The 20,549-nt window shown below is 38.0% G+C and overlaps 1 protein-coding gene across 3 annotated transcripts in view; it reads left to right on the top strand.

Moving 5' to 3' along the window:
- TTC39B (tetratricopeptide repeat domain 39B) overlaps positions 1-20,479 on the top strand; it is a 137,764-nt gene extending 117,285 nt beyond the window's left edge. The window contains exons 16-19 of one of the 3 annotated variants that reach the window (XM_024126748.3): positions 2,973-3,081; positions 11,213-11,330; positions 14,124-14,240; positions 17,257-20,479. In XM_024126748.3, the coding sequence (XP_023982516.1) occupies positions 2,973-3,081; positions 11,213-11,330; positions 14,124-14,240; positions 17,257-17,347 (435 nt within the window). In that variant the 3' untranslated portion in view covers positions 17,348-20,479. The remainder of the gene's footprint in view (positions 1-2,972; positions 3,082-11,212; positions 11,331-14,123; positions 14,241-17,256) is intronic. The other 2 variants (XM_055087213.1, XM_007114712.4) reach the window with 2 other exon arrangements.
- Positions 20,480-20,549: the final 70 nt, after the last annotated feature.

Raw genomic sequence — 20,549 nt, 5'->3', positions numbered from 1 at the left:
GTGAGAGGCCCGCCTACCGCAAAAAAAAAAAAAAAAAAAAACAAACAAACAAAAAAAAAAATCAAAAGGTAAAAAATTGAAAAATAAAAGGACACATAATCATTTTAAGAGTATTGGTTTAACCCAGTTTATGCAACATTTTGTCATTTGAGCATGTAATCTCTAAAAACTTATTAATGAGATTTCGCATTCTTGTATATTGTACTCATCCATTGAAATCTGGTGTGTGTTCTATGCTTAGAGTGCGTCTCAGTTTGAACCAGTCGCATTGCTCCAGAGCCATAAGTGGCTGGTGGCTGCTGTGCTCTAGCCCAGCGCTAGAGCTCACATTCTTGATCGGTATGCCATTTAGGCTAGACTTTGTGAAAAGCATAATTTCAACTTAGATTATCTTAATGAAGACTTTTTTTTAAAGTACTGAATATATCAAATTATGATGACTCTTTGGGGCTTTAGTTTTGCATAGGTAGTCACATAGCACAGGAAAGCTGTTTAGTGCAAGCTGACACCTGCAGTCCTCCTTTGGGGGTTCATGATTTTTTTTTGGTTCCAGAGTTTATTCAATTATCCCCCTTTAACAGTTATTTAGTTTCCAGTTTTTACTACTACAAACAAGCTACAATTAATATGCTTTCATATCTCTCTTTTTGTACATGGGCATAAAATTGTCTGGGAAAGATGTCTAGAAATGGAATTCTGAGTTGAAGGGCAAATGCACTTAATACTTTGACATTGCCAGTTTGCTCTCCAGAAAGGCTGTACCAATTTAAATTCCTACCAACAGTGTTTTACTGTTTAAATGTGCAATTGAGCATCTTTTCACATGCTTCTTCATTTTTATTTCTTGTTTTGTGAATTGCTGTTCGTATACCTACTTCCCTAATTTCATCGGGTTTTTTATTATTTTATCACTGATATAGAAGCTCTTTAAATATTCTGTGAGAAAGAAAACTGCAGCCCCTCACAAGCGTCAGTTGGGAGCTAGCCTGCACCTAGTACCTTGACCCAGGTTTTCCCAACTTAGTCTCGGAGAATACCACCCTCAGACTGGGTTGTTCTGTGCCTGTGATGGAATGAGATAAAAATATGACCACTCTGGGGGCTTCCCTGGTGGCGCAGTGGTTAAGAATCCGCCTGCCAATGCAGGGGACACGGCTTCGAGCCCTGTTCCTGGAAGATCCCACATGCCGTGGAGCAACTAAGCCCGTGTGCCACAACTCCTGAAGCCCGCAGGCCTAGAGCCCGTGAGCCACAACTCCTGAAGCCCGTGCACCTAGAGCCCATGCTCTGCAACAAGAGAAGCCACCGCAATGAGAAGCCCGCGCACCACAGTGAAGAGTAGCTCCCGCTCTCCACAACTAGAGAAAGCCCGCCCGCAGCAACGAAGACCCAACGCAGCCATAAATAAATAAATAGATAGATAGATAGATAGATAACTTTAATAAAAAAATATATGATCACTCTGTAATCATATCTGAGCACAGATAAAAATAAGAAAACCACGCAAATCACAAAAAATGACCAAACATCCCCCTTTCCCAGCCAGCATGGGAGCCTGCTGCTGTTTTACCAATGACAGCTTTCAGCTCCATTTCTGCTTCATTTCTATCTAGTGATTTGTGCTGGGAAATTTTTTTCTTTCTGTGTCACAGAACTTCCCTGAAATTTTTCTAGAGCACCATAGTCCTTTCTCTGCCCTAGAACTTAGATGCTTGTGTGTACATGACGATGTATAGCTTGCTCTGATTACTAAGGGTCTTAAGGAAGGTTAACTCAGAGCACTTATTTCTCCAGGGCTAAGGGTGTAGAATTGGCTTGAATTTATGGTGACTAGGAATTTTACCAAAATCCTATATGTCATAAAATGGCAAGGTCAGGTATGAGCGTTCCTTCTTCTGACAAAATATTCCTTCGATAAAAGCAAAATTTAAAAACATCATCATCAGTTAAAATAAATGTTCGGTTAGTTATTGACTTGAACTCTTATTCTATTAGCGATAAGAAGCTAGATATAAAACAGAAGGTAGTGTTGTTATCTTAGTTTTCAGTACCATAATGTAAAGATGACTTTGCTGCCACTCCAGTGTATTTTCCTCATTTCTACTGCTTCCCTGTAAGAGGCTGTTCAAACAATATCTCTATAATATTTTAACATTCGTTTATTTCCAAGAAGATTCTAATTACCCTGGTTATTTCATACCTTTCAAAATATGAACTGCACTACCAGGAAGATTAGAAAAATATTTTCAAGCAAGAGCACATTTGCTTTTGGTCCAAAAAAAAAAAAATTCTCATCTGTTTGCCTATTAAGTGTAATTTGCAATGAGAAATCATTAGTTTACATTTTTAGGGGCTGTCATTCTGCCGTATGGCCTTTAAATGAATGCATTTTCTGCATATTGGATTGCATTACGGGACTGTCACATGTTTTTAATGGTATAAAAGAACCTGAGCCAGGTAAAATATTTCCTATGTTCATTTTCAGTGATGTCCTTGGAGACGTTTTATATAAACAATTGGCAAATATTGAAAAATGTTTCCCTTTACTTAAGAGTAACAGCAAAAATCTATATTAAATAGAATTGTTCATAGTATCATTTTAAAATATTATATTTATTTCTGTATCTGTAATCCATTATCTTCCAAAAGGATTGGATACCAGTAGGTGCTTAATAAATACTTGTTAAATGAACGAGTAAATTAATTTTTCAGTAAAAACACAATATACTATATATATATATATATATATAAAATACTTCGCAGTATAAAAGGCAAAAAGCATTAAATAAAGTGAGAAAAGGGGAAATTAAATCACTAAATTCCAAATGAGGAAAGCTAAGGAAAATGATCTCTAAATGTTGTCTTGAGATCACTAGCAACTGAGGTAAAACACACATATGTAGTTTTGTTGTTGTAAAGAACATTGAATAACCTCACATAACTGCGAATGGTTTCTCATTTTTCCTCATTAGGAAATGATGTATGTTTGGAATAGTTTTCCACTAGTGAGCAAAAGAAAAGATCTTTCTGAAAATCTGTTGGTAACTGTTGAAAAGGCTGAGGCAGATCTACAAAGTGAAAGTAAGTATGAAAAGTAAGAGCCTGGAAATCTTTACCGTTTCCCCTCTCCCGTCCTTTCCCTGTGCACATATGCCCGTGTTAATTTGTGTGCATGATGAGGACAAAAGAGCATGAGCCGAGGTGTCTGGGTGATTGCAATCAAGATGGAGAAAAGATACCTGATACAACATGGATGAGCCTTGGGGACGTTAGGCTCAGTGAAAGAAGCCAGCTGCAAAAGAAAACAGTGAGAGAGATAATTTACATAAAATATGGAGGATAGATCTGTTTGTAAAGACAGAAAGAAGATTAGTGGTTGCCTAGGGATGGAGAACTGGGGGTGTGTGAAAGCTAAAGGTTATGGCATTTGTTTTTGGGGGTGATGAAAATATTCTAAAATTGATTCTGGTGATGGTTCACACCTCTGTAATATACTCACAACCAGTGAATTGCATACTTTAAAGGGGTGAATTGTATGTTATGGGAATTTTATCTTAAGGCTGTTACCAAAAAAAAGATGAAGAGAGTTGAGTTTTAGAGCAGCTCAAGGGAAATGTATACTGGTTTTAGTTTTCAAGTTGAAATCTTGTCACAATTTGATTTTTTTACTCATTACTTTGGTTGTACTGGAGGTCCCTTTCCAGTGTACTGGAAGCTCTATTTACTGGAAGCAGCTGGCATAGTAGGAGGAAAATCAGCGGGTCTGGGCTTATAGTTCCAATCCGGCAGCTGTGAGGCTCTGGGAAGCATACCTCATCCCATACCCAGGAGGGCCTCCGATTTCTTTTAAAATGGTTGTGGTGTTGGAGCAGATGATACCCAGGGTTTTCTTGCTCTGACATTTTCTAGTTCTCTGTCATACATAGAGGCTTTAACTTTTGCTAAACAATACCATAAGTGATAGCTTTTGTTGTATTCCTTATCAACCCCCAAATCATTTAGGTATTATTCCAAGATAATGGTCTTATCCTCTGGAATGTTCTAATCACAGAAGTAAAGCAAAAATTGCTGGGATGATAAACATTGTAAAGGGCATAAAAATTCAAGAATAGCCAGGAAAAATTCTAACAGGTAACTAATTTTTCTTAGCTGGAAGAAAATGGGCACCGAAGGAGTACCGGCTCCAGATGCAGTATACTCCCCACGTGGGGGATGAAATGATTGTGACTCCAGGGATGAGCACCTCACTTGGATTATTTATTTATTTGATTTTTCTGTAGTATAGTTGCTTTACAATGTTGTGTTAGTTTCTGCTGCTGTACAGCAAAGTGAATCAGCTATACATATACACATATCCCCTCTCTTTTGGTTTTCCTTCCCATTTAGGTTACCTCAGAGCACTGAGTAGAGTTCCCTGTGCTACACAGTGGATCATTTTTTACTTCAACCACAGTAAGGGGCTGAAATGTTTAATGACATTTCTCTTTACAATTACTTTAAAAAAATTAAACACGTAATTACATTTGATGTGTTACCGAGTCCAAGCTCACTCTGCTTGCCACACGACAGGCCAATGAATCGGAGACGAGGTGCTGAGGCAAGGAATGTGACTTTATTCGGAAAGCTGGCAGACCGAGAAGATGGCGGACTAGTGTCTCTGAAGAACCATCTTATCGGGGTCTGGATGCCAGTTTCTTTTATAGAATCAGAGAGGGAGAGGCGGTGAGGAAGTAAAGTAAAAGGGCCACCAGTCTTGCAAAACTCCTGGAATGACCAGCCTGGGGAGGGGATGTGTTAGTTTCTTTTTTCTTGCAGCCAGTCACAGGTGGGCAGGGTTCCCTGAGGCAGGCCATTCTGTATGATTATAATAACAAAAGCAACGAAAAGCAAAGGTTAAAGTCAAAGAAACAGATTCAATGGGGAGTCCGTTCTAGCTCTTCCCTGTTACAGATGTAGGTGAAAAAAGTCACCCATATTTTTCCTGCTATGCACAATTAATTTAGAATTTCTGTGTATACCATCCTAGCTTTATTTTTTAATTATTTTTTTAAATTTTTATTTATTTTATTTATTTTATTTTTGGCTGCGTTGGGTCTTCGTTGCTGTGCGCAGGCTTTCTCTAGTTACGGTGGTGGATTCTTAACCACTATGCCACCAGGGAAGCCCCATCCTAGCTTTATTTTTATAGTTACAATCATAGTGTACTTGGACATACTCTAGCCTAGTTTTTTTCATTTATTATATCGTAAACTTTTTTTTCCATTGAGATATAATTGACATATAACACTATATTAATTTCAGGTGTACAGCATAGTGATTTGATATTTGTATACATTGTAAAATGATCACCACAGTAAGTCTAGTTAATATCTGTCACCGTACATCGTTACAAAATTTTTTTTCTTGTCTTGAGCACTTTTAAGATCTACTCTCTCAGCAAAATTCAAATATGCAATACAGTATTAACTATAGTCACCATGCTGTATACTACATCTCCATGACTTAACTTATTTTATAACTGGGAGTTTGTACCTTTTGACCTCTTCATATATTTCACCCACCCCTCAACCCCTCGCCCCTGGCAACCAATCTGTTACCTGAATCTATAAGGTTTTTTTGTTTTTTTTTTTTTTTTTTAGATTTCACACAGAAGTGAGATCATATGGTGTTTGTCTTTCTCTCTCTGACTTTTGTTCACTTAGCATAATATCCTCAAGGTCCTTCCTGTTGTTGCAAGTGGCAAAATTTGATTCTTTCTTATGGCTGAATGTTCTATTATATATATATATATAAAACACAATTTCTTTATCCATTTAGCCATTGATGGACACTTAGGTTGTTTCCATGCTTGGCTGTTGTAATAATGCTGCAATGAACATGAGGGTGTATATATCTTTTCAAGTTAGTATTTGTTTTTCAGATAAATGTGCAGAAGTGGGATTGCTGTATCATATGGTAGTTTATCATAAATGTTTTTAATTGTTGCTAAGTAACCCTTATAATAATTTCAAAAGCTTCATGGCATTCCATGGAGATAATATATCATAATTTAATCAACTCTTTCAGAATTGTTGGGCATTTAGGCTGCCTTCCATATTTAAAATAATTGTAGCTTTAGATTCCCACCATTAGGGAGAAGAAATAGAAAAGAATGAAAGCTGAATCAGTGGGCTTATCTGCTAACAAGCTCAAGGTTTCAGGCTAGATAGATAAAGAATGCAATGGAACTAAGAGCAATGCTGTTCTGAGGCCACAGACCACCGCCCTCCCCACCTCCCCATTAGCCTTCCTGCAAATAAAAGCAGGTGATCACAGGAATACCAGGTGAGTGGAATAGTCTATTCCACTATTGAAAAACAGTCGTACGAAAAGCTCATCTGTTGATGAAGGGCAAGTATGTCACCTTCCCATATTAAAGGCATCATTTTAAATAGAAGAATGATGGTTTTCTTTCCCTTCTTTTTCCTTCCCCTTTCACAGAAAAATTTTAATACTTCAGCTCATTTTGATCTGGAGGTTAGGTAGAGTAGCCAAAATATTGAGATATTCATCTTCATGGACTCATAATTCCCTTTGATTTCTGGGCACCAGGGAAATGAGTGGATGAGAAGTCTCAAGAAACTGGGACCAAAAGGAGGAACTCAAAGTTTGTACTATTTAGCAAAGAACCAAAACAATGTATGTATAAGTACAGACTATATGGACATTTCAGACTTTCTTTGTCTGTGTGTCCTAGATGTTCCATCACTAACATATTTTCTGCATAGTTTTTACTAATATAGAGTTATGATAAGCCTCCTTACATTTTTTACAATTCTTTTAAATTTTTAATTGTAGGAAAATGCACATAATATAAAATTTACCATATTAACCATGTTTTAAGCTGTTTGGTACAGTAGTGCTAAGTATATTCACTTGGTTGTGCAACCAGTTTCGAGAACTTTTTCATACCCATTAAACAATAACTCCCCATTTCCCCATCCCCACAGCTGTGGGCAATCACCGTTCTACTTTTTGTTACTATGAATTTGACTATTCTAGAGACTTTGTGTAAGTGGAATCACACAGTATTTTTCTTTTTTGTGGCTGCCTTATTTCCCTTATCCTAACGTCCTCCAGGTACATCCATGGTGTAGCACATGTCCGAATTTCCTTCATTTTTAAGGCTGCATAATATTCCCTTGGATGTTTATACCACAGTTTGTTTATCTATTCATCCATCAATGCATATTTGGTTGCTTCCACTTTTGACAACTGTGAATAATAAATACTTCTATGAATATGGGTATGCAAATATTTTTTTGAGACCCTGCTTTCAGTTCCTTTAGATATATGCCCTAAAGTGCAATTGCTGGATCATACGGCATTTCTATTTTTAATTTTTTGAGGAATTGTCATCCTGTTTTCTCTAGTGGCTGCACCGTTGTACATTCCTACCAACAATGCACAGGGCTTCAATTTCTCTACATCCTTGCCAATGCTTGTAATTTTCTATTTTTTAAAAAATTTGTTTTGTTTGTTTGTTGGTTGGTTGGTAATAGCCATCCTAATGGGTGTGAGATGATTTTTTTTTACTCTTTTTAATATGGAATAATTTCAAAAAGGAAAAATACTTACTTTGATTTGAGTGGAAACTCAACGTAGAGCCCCATCACTTTGAAATGTAACTTAGATGAAACTCTATAAATGTTTACTTCAAAAAATGAGATTTCACAAAATGTTCTTCAGTAAAATGTATTTGGGCTTTTGAACAAATTTACTAGTGTTTATTTTTGTTGAATCAATTTGGCCACTCTTCATTAATTTGTTTCTTTGAACACTCTTAGATTTTCCATACTAGGTATAGCATTGTGACAGGCAGAGAAAGCATTGTTCTTGTCATTAAGGGAATTATCTGTGATTAAACCCCACATATTCACAAATCAGATGGAAAAATGAATATGTTTTAAAATAAGTGGGTATGTGAAAACTGGGAGGTAAAGAAAAACCTCTTTTTATTAAGTTAAAACATTTGTAGGGTATTTTTCCCCCAGAAAAGCAGGCTAGCTTGCTTCTTCTGTTTTACTACAAAGATAAGGGTTTTGGTGCAGTAGAATAAATTCTAATGTTTGAATGTCTATCCTTTGTAGTATAGACTATTACTTACCACCAGGGAGAGTAAGGGCTTTGTATACAGTCGTACCTCAGTTTCTGCGTGGAATCGGTTCCAGGACCCACTGTGGATACCAAAATCCTTGGATGCTCAGGTTCCATAGTCCACCCTCTGTACCTGCAGTTTCTGCACCTGTGGATTAAATCAACCGTGGATCCAATCAACCGTGGATCCTAAATGTAGCTCCAGTCTGGTTGGTTGAATCTGTGGATGTGAAGCCCTCGGATACAGAGCACCCACACTGTTAAGAAGTCCTGAGGGACTCTTGAGTTTTCCTCTATTTGAGCAGGCTCTTCACCCCTTCCCTCTAAATTTATTTTGCCCCTACATTGGTGGGGGAAAAAAATTAAAGGAGTAATATTTGTATCAGACTATGCATGTAAAATGCAGTAGAGGTTTAGAAAATCAGGCTGTTCTCTCCATCCATTCCTTTCTCTTTTAATGACATATTGAGATGTTAGACTTTGAGAGATATTTAAGCAGGACTGGTGGGGGAGAAGAGCTCAGACAGACAGACACATTGTACTTTGTACAAACTTGTCTTTGTATGTCTTCCTACTGGGTAAAAAAAAAAAACCAACCGAACAAACAAAAAACTGGTTTCTTTTCTGAACATCACTTTTGCTAGATGTTGCACATGAAATTTATGATGATCTCTTCTAGGTCCACGGTTTTACGCAAGATGATTACCTGATTCTATACTCCTACCCCCTTAGGATCTTTTAGTAATTAAGCTCTTATCCTTCAGAGTGAGGGGAAAAATCCACAATTGGAAAATGGAGTGAAGTGGTAAAGCTGAGGTGACTTCAGCCTCCACTAAACACCTCCTTCCCCCCTACCCACCCTCGTCACATACACATTATTAGGAAATGAATGTATTTTGGCTTCTCATACCTTCGGTAAGTGTCTCTAAAGTAAAAGATGGTAGAGGATATAATTGGTGTTCTCCTCTGACGATGCTACAGTTATGAAAGGCTGGTCAGAGATACAAAAGCAGGAATACTGTTTAAAGACAGAAAAGCACTTGGTAGTATGCCTGGCGTCAGTATTTGCTATTAATTCCAATAGTGCTTTACTCGAAATCTGATTAAATTCAACATGTGGCCAGAAGTTGATTCAGTAGTTCTACTTTAACTATTTGTTATAACTAATTTGCTTGGTGAAATTATGTAGCAAGCATAATAAGAGTTACATAAAAGGGAAAGTGTTACTTTATGGCTCTTCACCTCTAAATGTATTTTCACATTTTTCCTTTGGTGCATATCAACTAGCTTCTAAAAAGTTCAATGTACATATTTTGTAGCTTGGGGCTCAAATTTCCTTTTCCCTAAGCCTACCCCCTGTTTTAATTTCAGCAGATCTTTTGTGATGCAAGTGTGCTTTGGTAGCATTATGGTGTAATTTTCTTGGGGTGTAAAATGGAAACCGTGTGTTGAAATGTTCATCCGTGAACTCTCCCATGAGGTTGATAGTCATGATAAAGCTTTCACATTTTAAGAGAAAATAGTCATCTGACAGGTAGTGGTCTGAGGAAATAATGGTTTTTCTTTCTAAGGTTTTTGGAGGAACATGGTATTTTTGAATCCATTTTCCATATCCGTAAGTCATGATCTAAATAAAAGTTGTGTGTTTTAATGGTACTTCAACTTTCCATGGTGTTCCTCAGCAAAATTGTCCTTCGCTGAGCACCAAAACAGTGAGATAAGACAAACTGTCATAAAATGTGACATAAAACTCAATAGAATGCACAAAAGTGATACTAAAACTTAGCATCCAGTATGGACCGTAAGGGTCTGGTTCTAGGCCTGGAAAGATATTACTTCTTGAATGGATATTTCAATGAGCATCCATGATTAGAAGCATAAATAGATTTTTCTGAGGTGGAGGGGGAATGGTCTTTAATAGGGAAGGTAATGTGGCATTGACATGTGTGATTTTCTTAGTGAATAACCTGTCAGATCTTGAAAGTGAGAGGTGACTATCAGCTATTTTCAGCACCTAGAAGTAAAGTGACCTCCTTTGAGTTGGTTAAGTAGCATCCTTAACCTCCCATAGACAAGCAGTTTACTGATTAAAATACCAGCGTATGTTAATGGTGATTTCTGACGTTTATACTGAAAGCAAGAGTATTTCAGTATGAGGGACTCTTAGAGCCTCATTAGTTTGGTTTACTGCCCCTTCCCACCTGTGTTGTCACAGCGTGAAATGTATAAATTATCAGTCTGTCTTGGAGTGATTTGTTAGTTGCACTTAACTTGCAAAAAAACCCAACACCCCAAATTCAAAAGTGATAGATGTGAAATGGCAACCTTTGTCAGATAGATGTCACACATGATACGGTTCCTTCTGTTAATATATGTTAGCCTTGGGCTGTAGAAGGTAATGAGTCATTTTCAAAAGGGAAAAAGTCCTGAAAGAAAATCCTCCACATTAGCCTCACACAGTTAGAAGTTTGTGGGGATTTTAGGAGCCTTACACACTTCAGAACCATTTTGTCTAATTTTATGACATAATTTCTTCCCCAAAAGCACATAACCTGGGAGAACTGATAAGTTGTAAACATAATGATCTGGAGAGGGTGTGCTCCTTCCTGAATTTTTAATGGGGAGAAGGCCATCTGCTTCTCCATATGGAAGCATTACCCTCTTCTACACGAAGCCAGCACAGCTAGGGACCAGAACCACAGGAAGAGGCAGCCTGCGTGCCCCTCCCCGCTTTACCTTTCACAGAACTAATAAAGCTCTTGCTTTATTTACAGTTCAGACTTCCTATGATTATACCTAAGGTCACATAACTCAGAGTATGAGCACCCGAAAAAAGATTTTAAGTGGCTAAAGTGAACCCCTTAATAAAATGGTGTATTAATGTAGTTAGTATTCTTTTCATCTGAAATATTTTCATTGTATTTTATTTAGTGAGGCAGAACAAATGCTAAACATATTCTCCTTATTTTTAAATGATCCCTCTGAAACCTAAGAGCTGTTAGTGCTACCTCTTAAATAGGATTTTTACAAGTATTTTTCTTTCCGTGTGTGAATTGTATGTTTGTTTTGCTTTAAGATTCCAGCGACTACTCTGTAGATGATGAATGCTTAGTGAAGTTGCTGAAAGGATGCTGCCTGAAGAACTTACAGCGGCCTTTGCAAGCAGAATTGTGTTTCAGTCACGTTGTCCAAAGGTAAAAGCGGACAATGAAACCAACTTGAGTGCAAATTGTGGTTTCTGGGGAATCGCTGTGAGAAAGTGATGCTTTTATCTCCCGCTGCTAACCTTTTACTTGGTGTTACCAGAAAGAGAATCCAGTAATGTTTTCTTTATTCTTTGAGAAAAAAATTATAACCTAAGTGGAACGTGGCTTTATGCCTTTCTACCTGGTGTTCAGAGGTGACTTAACAAAAGCTAAATTTACAGCCAGGCTGACATGTGTCTGTCTAAATTCTGGCAGCAATGTACAGAACATCTGATACTTTTTTGATGCATGCATTTGTCTGTCATTCATTTATTCCACAGATATTTGAGTACCCACTATGTGCCAGAGACTGTGATCCTGAATCCTAGGGATTCAAAGTTGAGTAAAAAGACTCGCCATCATTGTAATGATAATGTGACAGGAAAGAACGACTGTGATGAATACTAAAACTGCTCCTCTTTTGGCAAGGGGCATTTTTCTGTAGATGAATGAGTTTTAACTCCCCAAGAGCGTTGATGATGATGTCCTGCTCTTTTGCTACTTAGAGAGTTGAGTCCAGGTTCTGATGCCTGACCCTCTTCTCTACCTCTGGAGTCACAAATGCAATTACAGGGGCCAGACACGTAACCTTACTGAATGTTGGCAGGAATAGGGATTAGTGGGCACTGCAGATTAGGGAGAGTGTGTGTTCTCTCTAAAGAGTGCAGCCACTCCTGAGCTCTAATTGATTATTGCTCTGGACAGTGTGGGCCCAGTAGCAATAATCCCTACAATTTTTTTTTTTTTTTTTTGGCTGCGTTTGGTCTTCGTTGATGCTCACGGGCTTTCTCTAGTTGCAGCGAGTGGGGGCTACTCTTCGTGGCGGTCCACGAGCTTCTCACTGTGGTGGCTTCTGTTGTTGCGGAGCACGGGCTCTAGGTGTGCGGGCTTCAGCAGTTGTAGTGTGCGGGCTCAGTAGTTGTGACACACGGGCTTAGTTGCTCCGCGGCATGTGGGATCTTCCCGGACCAGGGATCAAACCTGTGTCCCCTGCATTGGCAGGTGGATTCTTAACGACTGTGGCACCAGGGAAGTCCCTACAATTTTTCATTGAAAGCCTGGAATCTGAATTTTGTATAACGTCTCCGGATTTTTAAATCTTGGCTCAATTTTTTGGAAACCATTGTGTAAGCCAAATAGATCACAGCCATAGACTGCCAGTTGACATTTTTTGTTCCATGTCATGTGCCTTTCCATCCATAGCTACTGATCTGCCTCTTTCTGACTATATATTATGAGAATGTAGGAGGACTGGTGTCCTTATAAGAAGCTGAAAGAGACAACATCTATTTCCCAAATAAGTAATATGCAGTCTTTAGTAAACATGTTAAAGAAGTATCCGTGGAGTTCTCTTTTATTGGTGTTTTTATTAGGATCAAAAGGATGACCCATTTGGGCTATTTGTTGTATTTTTTGAATCTCATAGTGAATTGCTTGCTGGTGTGTTTTATAGTTTTGGATTGTGAGTTCACCTTCAGTGGGGTTTTATCTTGAGACTCCTATGAGGCTAGGATTGAGGAAGAGCCTCTCTCTAAAGTGATTTTGCTTTTATTTCTGCCAGATGCCCCAAAGGCTTTTCCAGGCCAGGGCCACCTTCATGTTAATTTCATTGCTTAGAAGTTCTTGGATCATTTGGGCCACATAAATTTGAATTGCAAATTCATTTGAGGGCAGGCCTATTGGTTATTAATTTCCTAAGGGATGTGTTTCCCACCCCCCACCCCCCACCCCCCGACCTAGACCTCAGGCCAAGGAGCCAACTGCCCCTGTCTTCCTCCTATGCTGCAAGTGGTTTTTCTCATCTGCCCTTTCTCTGGTGGAGCAGAGCCCCAGCTTTACGTAGAGTCTCAGCCCAGGCTCTACATACTGTGTGGACCCAAGGCCTCACCTCCTGTGTGGACTTTGAGACACAAAGCCCTGGCTGATTCAGGCTGAAACAGACCTAGGAGTGCTTTGGCATCATGCACACACTTAGAGTTCTGGTTTTGTTTTGTTTTCAGTTTGAGAGTTTTCCTTATGTCCTTGTGAGCTGAGCTCTGCATTTTAAAGGGTGTTGCTTTTATTTTTTCGAGTGCTTCTAGATGTTTTGTAGTCAGAGAATTCTCATAATACTGCTGAAAACAGCAGTGTTGACCACTTCTTTCTTGACATTTTGAAGCATTGTAAGACAGCAGTGCAAAGAGAGTTGAACCTCAGTGAGAAATAAGTGACGTCATTTTCTGAGTGGAGTCATTTCCTGAACACATTCATGTTCAGGAGGGATGAGCTTGTCCTTTCTAGGGTTAATCTTTGAAGATCTGCATGCGTTTGTATACCTGAAGGGCAGTAAACAATCCTCAGTGCTGGATTTATATTAAGGAATAAAATAAAAGAGTAATATAGGGAATTCCCTGGTGGTCCAGTGGTTAGGACTCCGTGCTTCCCCTGCAGGGGGACTCCGTGCTTCCACTGCAGGGGGCATGGGTTCAATCCCTGGTTGGGGAACTAAGATCCTGCATGCCAGAGCTTGGCCAAAAAAAAAAAAAAAAAAAAGTTAAAAAAAAAAAGTAAAAAAGAAAAAAAGAGTAATCATACTATTTATTGCCATGGTTTATTAGGTTCTTTAACTGTATAATGACAGCTTTTCTCTGATAATAGTCTTAGTGCTTTTCTTAAGAATGGGGAAAAATACATATATGTTGGAAAAGAATGATATGTTCCTTGTTCTGTTAAGACTTACTTGCTTTTCATTTGCTCTTTTAGTGAAAAGCTACTGAAGTATGACCACTACCTAGTGCCATTTACTCTGTTTGAGTTGGCATTTTTGTATAAAAACCAAGGGGAAATTGACAAGGCCATAAAGGTCCTAGAAACTGCAAGGTAAGTGATAATGGCAGCTTCTCCTTGATTGCTATGGAGTCAGGAATGTCCATACAATTTTAACAACAGCAGTAACTTGATACACTTAAAATGAACACATTAATGAAAAATTAGTCACAATTTTACATTTGCTAATTTATGCTTAGTTTCTGCTTGTGGCTTTTGCTGGAATTTCCAACCCTCTTAATACCTGACCCTGTGGCTGTTTACAAATGTTGTGATTTTGGGGACCTACATGACAGATTTCTGGCCTATTCTCTTCTATATCAGGGGTCAGCAAACTTTTTCTGTAAAGGGCCAATTAGTAAGTATTTTTGGCTTTACAGTATAAGGTCTCCATTGCAACTACTCAATTGTATTAAAAGCAGCCATAGAAGACAATATGTAAATAAATGGGTGTGCCCAGATTTGGCCATAATTTTGGTCAGAGTTTGCTGATCCTTGTTGTGTTCCACCATCTCTCTCATTTCCTTAAAGAGCCATTGATTTGAAGAAGCCCTTTGAATCTTCTCCTCTTTCTTCTTTCTGACTACTGTGGCAGTTTCAAAGCACTTTATCCATTCTGCTGTCCAGTGGCTCTCAGACCTCCTGTGATCATGGCTCACTTACTGGGGGCACAAACCCTGTGGTCTGCTTGCTTTGAACACCACTTGCCATGGAGAAAGAATGCCATGATAGCTGTAGGCCATAAATAGCTTGCTGATTCACTAGTTTGTTCATTTACTCAAATTCAGCAGAGCATTCACTGAGTACCTATTATGTGCTAGACACTAGAAAAGGTTCTAGACAGACAACTGTGCATAAACAGACAATGTTTCTACCTTCTAAGTTGAGGGGTATTGGTAAATAAACAAATAAGAAGAGCAGCAATGGTATGTGCTTTGCTGAGATTTGCGATATGATACAGGGTACTCGAGTGCTACTTTAGATTGATTGAGTTCATTCTGGAAGGTTTCCTTGAGGTGGTATGTAGTTGAGATTAGCATAATTAAAGCCAGTCCTGAGAAGACCAGTCACCAGAGGACTGCGTGGGGAGCATTCTTGGCTGGGGGGGTGGAGCAGGGAGGGTGTTGAGCCACGAGGTTGATAATGCTTCTTGAATGAAATGGGGAATACTTAGAGGATCAGGACTGAGGAGAGAGAGAAAAAAAAAAACTTACTCCTGTTTGGACTGTGATATTTTGAGGTGCCTATAGGTATTCATGTGGAGATGGTGAGTTGGCAGTCATATATACCAGCATGGAGTTCGGTGTAAAGGTCAAGGCCAAATGTAGATATTTCAAAGTCACCAGAACAGAGACAGTGATATTTAAAGCTGTGGTGCTTGATGAGGTCATTTGGGGAAAGTTATACAGCTAGAGAAGGAGATCCAGCATAGAGCCTTGGGATATGCCATCATTTTAGAGATTAAACAATAAGATTAAGAAGTGGTCAGTGAGTTAGGAGGACATCCAGGAAAGGCAAGTGAACAAAATGTTTCAAAAGAAGAGAGTGGCCGGTTGTGAAGATGACCGCCAAGAGGCCAATCAAGGTGAGACCAGAGAAGTGGCTGCTGAACTTGGCAGCATGATCATCGGTGACTTTGACAAGCGAGGTGAGAAAGTGGAGTTAGCTACTCCAGGTAACTCCTTCAGGATATTTGGCTGTGAATAAAGCATAGTAATGAGGCAGAAGCTTTGGAGGCACAGTGGAGCCAAGAGAGGTTTCATTATCTTTTTTTTTTTTTTAAAGCCGAGGATATGAGAGAAAGTCACTTTTAAAGTTAATTTGTTGAGAGTGAGTATGACTCCTGTTTCAACTGACATTTGTGTATCTTCAAATCTATTGAAAATTTTTAGTCCCATTGGAAAATTTGGGACTAAAAATACGGTTTCTAAGTACTCATATCATTTGGACATATTTGGTGTTATCTAAGCAATGCACAATAAAGCATTTATAACAATGAAAATAAAAGACTAGTAATTCACTATGAAAAAGCAAGACCAGCAGTGATCAAAAGTCACCACTAACTCAAGACAGTCCCAGTGATGTCAACATAAACAGATGTCCCAGTAATTTCAAGACTGTTGATTATCTGCAGTTTTCCTTGTGCAGTAGGAGCTTTGCAAAGCTCCCGAAGTTAATTAGGGAAATACTCAATTACGTCCTTTGGTAAACTCTAGTAAGATGTTGGCTTGGCTTATGAATAATAACCCTCATTAGGAATAATAACCCTTATCAAGGTTACCAGTAAGTAACCCTTAGACCTGTATAAAGTAAAGGGCTATAGTAAGAAATGAATGCCACTGCCGAGAAAGAAAGTACAGCTCTCCCATGGGCCAAGGTGGTGTGTGAAAGCAGAGCCCAAGGTCCAAAGCATTCCATTTTGCTGATTCTGAATAATTCTAGCAAAGAGAAGTCAACATGGATGATCTAAGTGAAGTTTTTAAATAATCTGTGGATTTCTAATACCCCTCCTGACATTGTCACTTAATAATTATTAACAAAACCATTGATATTTGCCCGTCAGAATTGCAGTAAGTAATTTTGGTGTCACCAAGTAATCCTGCTATCTTTGTTGTGATTGTCGTTTTGTGAGAGTTTCTATATCTATATCTATATAATTTTGTGTGTGTGTGTGTGGAGGGGGTGAATGATTATGTTCACCTTGTTTATACAGGCTGCCTGAAATTTCCAGTTTAGAAAAGGAGGTCAACTCTTTAAAAATAGTTCACAAAATTTGTTAAGCCCTCCTTGTAACCTTCTTGCTGTTTGTGAATGGTTTGGTAATTACATAAACCTTGCTAGTCAAAGCACGCTTTTTAGACCACCACCAGCAAGCTTCTAGAAATACAGAATATTGCCATCCTCATCTCCTCCCAGGACCATAATCTGCATTTTAACAAAATCCACTGTTATGCATATTAACGTTTGAAAGCAAATAAGGAATGAAGATGAGAGGAGGGGGAGAAGGGTGGTGGTGCCCTGGTGTATAAAGGAATTTTGACATTACAATGTTATTGTTATTTATCTTTAGAAATAACTACAAAGATTACTCACTGGAGTCCAGACTACACTTCAGAATTCAGGCAGCTCTTCACCTCTGGAAAAAATCTTCCTCAGATTGATCAGAACATGAAGGATGGAATTTTCTCTCATTTAGTACTGGCATCTGCTGTAGATTAGACCTTGTATTAAAGTGGAAAAATGATCTTGTGAATGTGAGACAAACAACTAATTTTACTGTCAATATTTTCTATCATCTGTGTGGTTTACTATTGGTCTACATAAGTGGGTTTTTTTTTCCTATGGAATGATGTTCAATAATATCTAGAAAACTTATATTTTGCATCTCCAAAAAGAATTTCATATCCGATTTGAATTGGAGAGTGAAAAGTCTTTTAAAGGATTCACAGGTACAATAAAGTATAATTAGATTATTTATTTTTTTAATGTGGAAATGAATATTGTGTAAGTAGCAAATGGCTTACAACCTAAGCATTTTTAGCTTTGTTGGTCAGTTAAACTTCAGAGATATTTTGTTGCCTAGCATTTAAGTTTCAGAGGGGAAATAAGAATCACCTACATTCAAAATAGCTCAATAACTTTCCAAAAACTGAAAAAGACAGGCAATGGGTGTGAACAGGACAGGTAATGTAGGTAATAGGTTGAAAGACCTATATCTAGAAAAGGTGATGAAATGTTACTGTTTTTTATTCTTCATGTAAGTTACAGGTGGTGACAGTTTTGAGAGACTATCCTGTTTTTGAATGTACTTAAGTCTGTTATTATTATAACAAAATTCAAAAAAATTCCGTGTATCTAAAGGGGAAAATAGTTATATTTTAGAAATTTTCCTTAACCTTAACAATGAGCACCTAAAATATATACGTTGACTATTTTTCTTATAAAGTTCCTGCTGCTTTCAATGATATGTAAAATAATAATTTTTACACTCGTAATGTTGGTGTGTAAGGTCTAATCTGCTAATTTCTCTAGCACTGTGATGGTTCCTTCTAAATATCTGGACTGTGCTTAGTCCTTTAATTTGCAAACACAATCAGGGCATGGAGTGGAAGAGAGCCAACTCTGTGTGGTCCTGGCTCTGCTGTCGGCAGTTACCAGGGTGATCTTTAGGGAGTTCTGTGCTCTCTCCATCATCCTATTTTCCTTATCTGTGAAATGGAAAAAAAACAGATGAATTTCAAGGTCTCTTTTAGTTTTATAACTGTGGGTCTGAGGCTGAGATATTTATTTTCAGCAAACAGTGTTAAAATGTTTAATCCAGATCATTCCCACTTAGTGTGTGTTTTATTTTACAATCATCACTGCCCTCCCCAGCCCCTCAGCTCTCCAATATGTATGTGCAGTGGCTGAGGACAAGACTGCATCCAGAGCAACAAAAAACAGTTCATGAATAGATGAATCAGGGTTTTGTCTTATTTCTATTTTGAAGAATAACTTGTCGTCGAAGCCTCTGCAATTTAACAAAAACAGCGCCAGATTGGCAGTCAGGAGCCCAGTTCTATTAGTTAATAATAGTTCCTCTACATGGAGCAAGTCATTGACCCTTTCTGGCACTAAGTTTCCCTGGTGGGTATAGCAACACAGAGCTTGGTGCTTGTGAGGGCTCTATTAGATAATGCATATGATAGCTTTTTGTAAACTGAAAGGCTGCATAAATATGAGTTGTTGTAATAGTTATGGTTTTTATGTATGTATTACAGTATCAAAACAAAAGTATTGGCTTGAGTCTGTGGTCTCTGATATAAAATGAAAGTGTGGAGATTCAAACAAGTTTAAATTTATTTGAAGTGTTTGGCACTGACATTAGCTCATGTTGTGAATTTGCTCCTTTTTGTTTATTCCCTGCTATATGAGCCTGTATCCAGCAGGTATTTGGTTTTGTTTTCTTTAAGGTACTAATTCTTGGCCAATACTGAGGATGTTTTTCCAGTGGAAAATGATGAATACAGCTCAAGTTGGAGTACCACCCCTTCAGATAATATTGCTGGTAGATTCATCATGTGCTATTAATATGAATTATATAACTTTACATTAGGACCAGACAAAATAACTGTCATTACAATTAGTAATGGAAAATCTGTTCAAAAATTTCTTTGAATATTACTTGGAAAAGTCTTCTAAGTTCTTAGAAGAGCTTTGGTAGCATTATTATTATTTTTTTTAATAATTAAAAAGGTCATATTGCTTTTGTGAGAAGCTACAAGTCAGAGCAAAAGTGAGTAAAAAATGCACTTTCTGGTATGAAATGGAAACGATTTAAGGTAATGGTAGTTATTTTTGTTTTATTTTAACTCTGCATTACCAAAACAAATATAAAAATTCATATATCCCATTAAGATTTTTCCTTTATTTTTTCTTATTTCATTTGTATTTTTATTTCCTTTTCTTTTTTAGTTACCTGATAATCTATCCAATGGATTTTTAAATGTTGTAATATCATTTATTTATTTATTTTTAAGCATCTTTATTGGAGTATAATTGCTTTACAATGGTATGTTAGTTTCTGCTTTATAAGAAAGTGAATCAGCTATACATATACATATATCCCCATATCTCCTCACTCTTGCGTCTCCTTCCCACTCTCCCTATCTTACCCCTCTAGGTGGTCACAAAGCATCTCCCTGTGCTATGCGGCTGCTTCCCACTAGCTGTCTATTTTACATTTGGTATTGTATATATGTCCATGCCACTCTCTCACTTTGTCCCAGCTTACCCTTCCCCCTGCCGTGTCCTCAAGTCCATTCTCTCTGTCTGCATCTTTATTCCTGTCCTACCCCTAGGTTCTTCAGAACCATTTTTTTTTGATTCCATATATATGTGTTAGCATACGGTATTTGTTTTTCTCTTTCTGACTTACTTCACTCTGTATGACAGACCCTAGGTCCATCCACCTCACTACAAATAACTCAATTTCGTTTCTTTTTATGGCTGAGTAATATTCCATTGTATATATGTGCCACATCTTCTTTATCCATTCATCTGTTGATGGACACTTAGGTTGCTCCCATGTCCTGGCTATTGTAAATAGAGCTGCAGTGGACACTGTGGTACCTGTCTCTTTTTGAATTACGGTTTTCTCAGGGTACATGCCCAGTAGTGGGATTGCTGGGTCATATGCTAGCTCTATTTTTAGTTTTTTAAAGGAACCTCCATATTGTTCTCCATAGTGCCTATATCAATTTACATTCCCACCAAGAGTGCAAGAGGGTTCCCTTTTCTCCACACTCTCTCCAGCATTTATTGTTTGTAGCTTTTTTGATGATAGCCATTCGGACTGGTGTGAGGTGATACCTCACTGTAGTT

This window comes from Physeter macrocephalus, chromosome 9 (genome assembly GCF_002837175.3).
Source record: "Physeter macrocephalus isolate SW-GA chromosome 9, ASM283717v5, whole genome shotgun sequence".
NCBI lineage: Eukaryota > Metazoa > Chordata > Mammalia > Artiodactyla > Physeteridae > Physeter > Physeter macrocephalus.
Note: the sequence above shows the minus strand (reverse complement) of the source record. Positions and strands in the feature narration are given on the sequence as shown.